Below are 1,872 nucleotides of genomic sequence, written 5' to 3'. Positions count from 1 at the left end.
TTATCTCTACACGATAGATGCATATATATATATATATATATATATATATATATTTCATTTCTACTCATGGAAGGAACAAGCAATCAAATGTCTAAGGTAACTAACTATACATCAGTCCAGGTTTTAGGTTACTTAACCCATTCATCCACCATCTCTGCTATGATATACGATTATTGTAGCTAGAATTTTATCACTGTAACCCACAGGGCTCCAGTAGAATAAAAACTCCAGTTTCACTTTGAACACAAATTTTCTTTAACCTAAAAATCATAATATCCCACCGAGCATTGTTACGTTTAATTTCTCCTTTGGACAAGTACTGAGTGTAACTAACAAAGAAATGGTTTCATCTCCACAACCCTTTTCACAGCATCCTTTACTTCCTTGTTCCTTAAGCTGTAAATCAATGGATTCAGCATGGGGATCACCAGGGTATAAAATACCGACACTACCTTCTCTTGTTCGAGGGAATATTGGGAGCTTGGCTGGATGTAACTAAAGCTAATGGAGCCATAGAACAAAGTCACGGCTGTCAGGTGAGAGGCACAGGTGGAGAAGGCTTTGTGTCTGCCTGCTGCTGACTGGATCCTCAGGATGGCAGCCACAATGAACACGTAGGAGACCATGACCGTCAAGAAGGTGATCATGGCGATGATGCCAGAGAAGACTAAAAGCAGCAGTTCGTTTACGGATGTGTCAGAACATGACAGCTTTAGCAGTGGAGGAAGGTCGCAGAAAAAGTGACTGATGACATTTGGCCCACAGAAGGACAGGTTGAGCAAGCCTATGGTGTGGGTCAGTGAGTTGATTACACCTCCGAGGCAGGATCCGAACACCAGCACCACACACACCATCTTCGTCATAGCCACGGTATAGAGTAAAGGGTTGGCGATGGCCACATAGCGGTCATAAGCCATGGCGGCCAGCAGAAAGCCCTCCGTGGTCAGCAGGGTCACGAAGAAGAAATACTGCACGATGCATGCCGAGAACGAAATGGTCCCCTGCTCAGCAAAGAAGTTCAGGAGCATTTTGGGGGCGAAAACTGACGAATAGCAGGCATCCACGAATGACAGACAGCTAAGGAAATAATACATGGGTGTGTGGAGTTTGGGGGTGATCTGGATTAGAAAGAGCATCCCCAGATTCCCCACCAGGGAGATGGCATAGATGAGCAGGAACAGCACAAAGAGGAACACTTTCAGTTCAGCCCGATCTGTCAGTCCCAGAAGGACAAATTCTGTCACCAAGGTAAAATTGAAACCAGCCATTTGATTGTGTTTCCTGGTACCTGCAAACCATAAGGGGCCTGGGATAAATTTGGAGAACCCGTGGCAATGTTAGTATCTTCCAGCTTGAAAGCAGGAGCTTCTCATCTTTAGTTGTTCAGCATATACGCTTAGGAAATTTTAACTAGAATGTCTATAGTCTCTTAAACACGGTTGCTCACTTCTATTGAAAAAAATTCACAGTAGGAAAATAAAAAATATTAGAGTCAATAGCTACAGGAGGTTTGTCTTTGCTACTCTTAATATGAACAAGAACCTGAAGAGAAATCTCTGGTGATGATATTTTGTGAAAACTTGCCTTTATAAATCCATGCAAATTGGAACTGGAAATTTAATCTCTGTTCCCAATGAAGCTCTTATACTTCATGCTTTGGCTTTAATGGTAGCTAATATAAAATAAGTCAACACAGAAGTCCTCTCAGAGTATCTCAGAAGATCTCAGAGTTTACTTCAGATATATGGTGGGTACTTAGCAAGGAGGTCCTGTTTACTTCCTGGCATACAGAATAAGTAAGTAAGTGAGTAGATACACTGACAGACAGACAGACAGACAGATAGAGATATACCTAAATACATGAATATATAA

The 1,872-nt window shown here is 42.0% G+C and overlaps 1 protein-coding gene across 1 annotated transcript; it reads right to left on the bottom strand.

Moving 5' to 3' along the window:
• Nucleotides 1-329: 329 nt before the first annotated feature.
• Nucleotides 330-1,268, bottom strand: LOC125361966 (olfactory receptor 1052-like). Its single transcript, XM_048360615.1, has one exon. It carries the CDS (start codon nt 1,266-1,268, stop codon nt 330-332), a length of 939 nt encoding a protein of 312 aa, XP_048216572.1.
• Between the last annotated feature and the right edge of the window lie 604 nt (nt 1,269-1,872).

This window comes from Perognathus longimembris, chromosome 13, assembly GCF_023159225.1.
Source record: "Perognathus longimembris pacificus isolate PPM17 chromosome 13, ASM2315922v1, whole genome shotgun sequence".
In the NCBI taxonomy this organism is placed as follows: domain Eukaryota; kingdom Metazoa; phylum Chordata; class Mammalia; order Rodentia; family Heteromyidae; genus Perognathus; species Perognathus longimembris.
Note: the sequence above shows the minus strand (reverse complement) of the source record. Positions and strands in the feature narration are given on the sequence as shown.

What these genes read in the sequence shown, in the direction of transcription:
- LOC125361966 (XM_048360615.1), bottom strand. Translation starts at nt 1,268, where the DNA reads ATGGCTGGTTTCAATTTTACCTTGGTGACAGAATTTGTCCTTCTGGGA.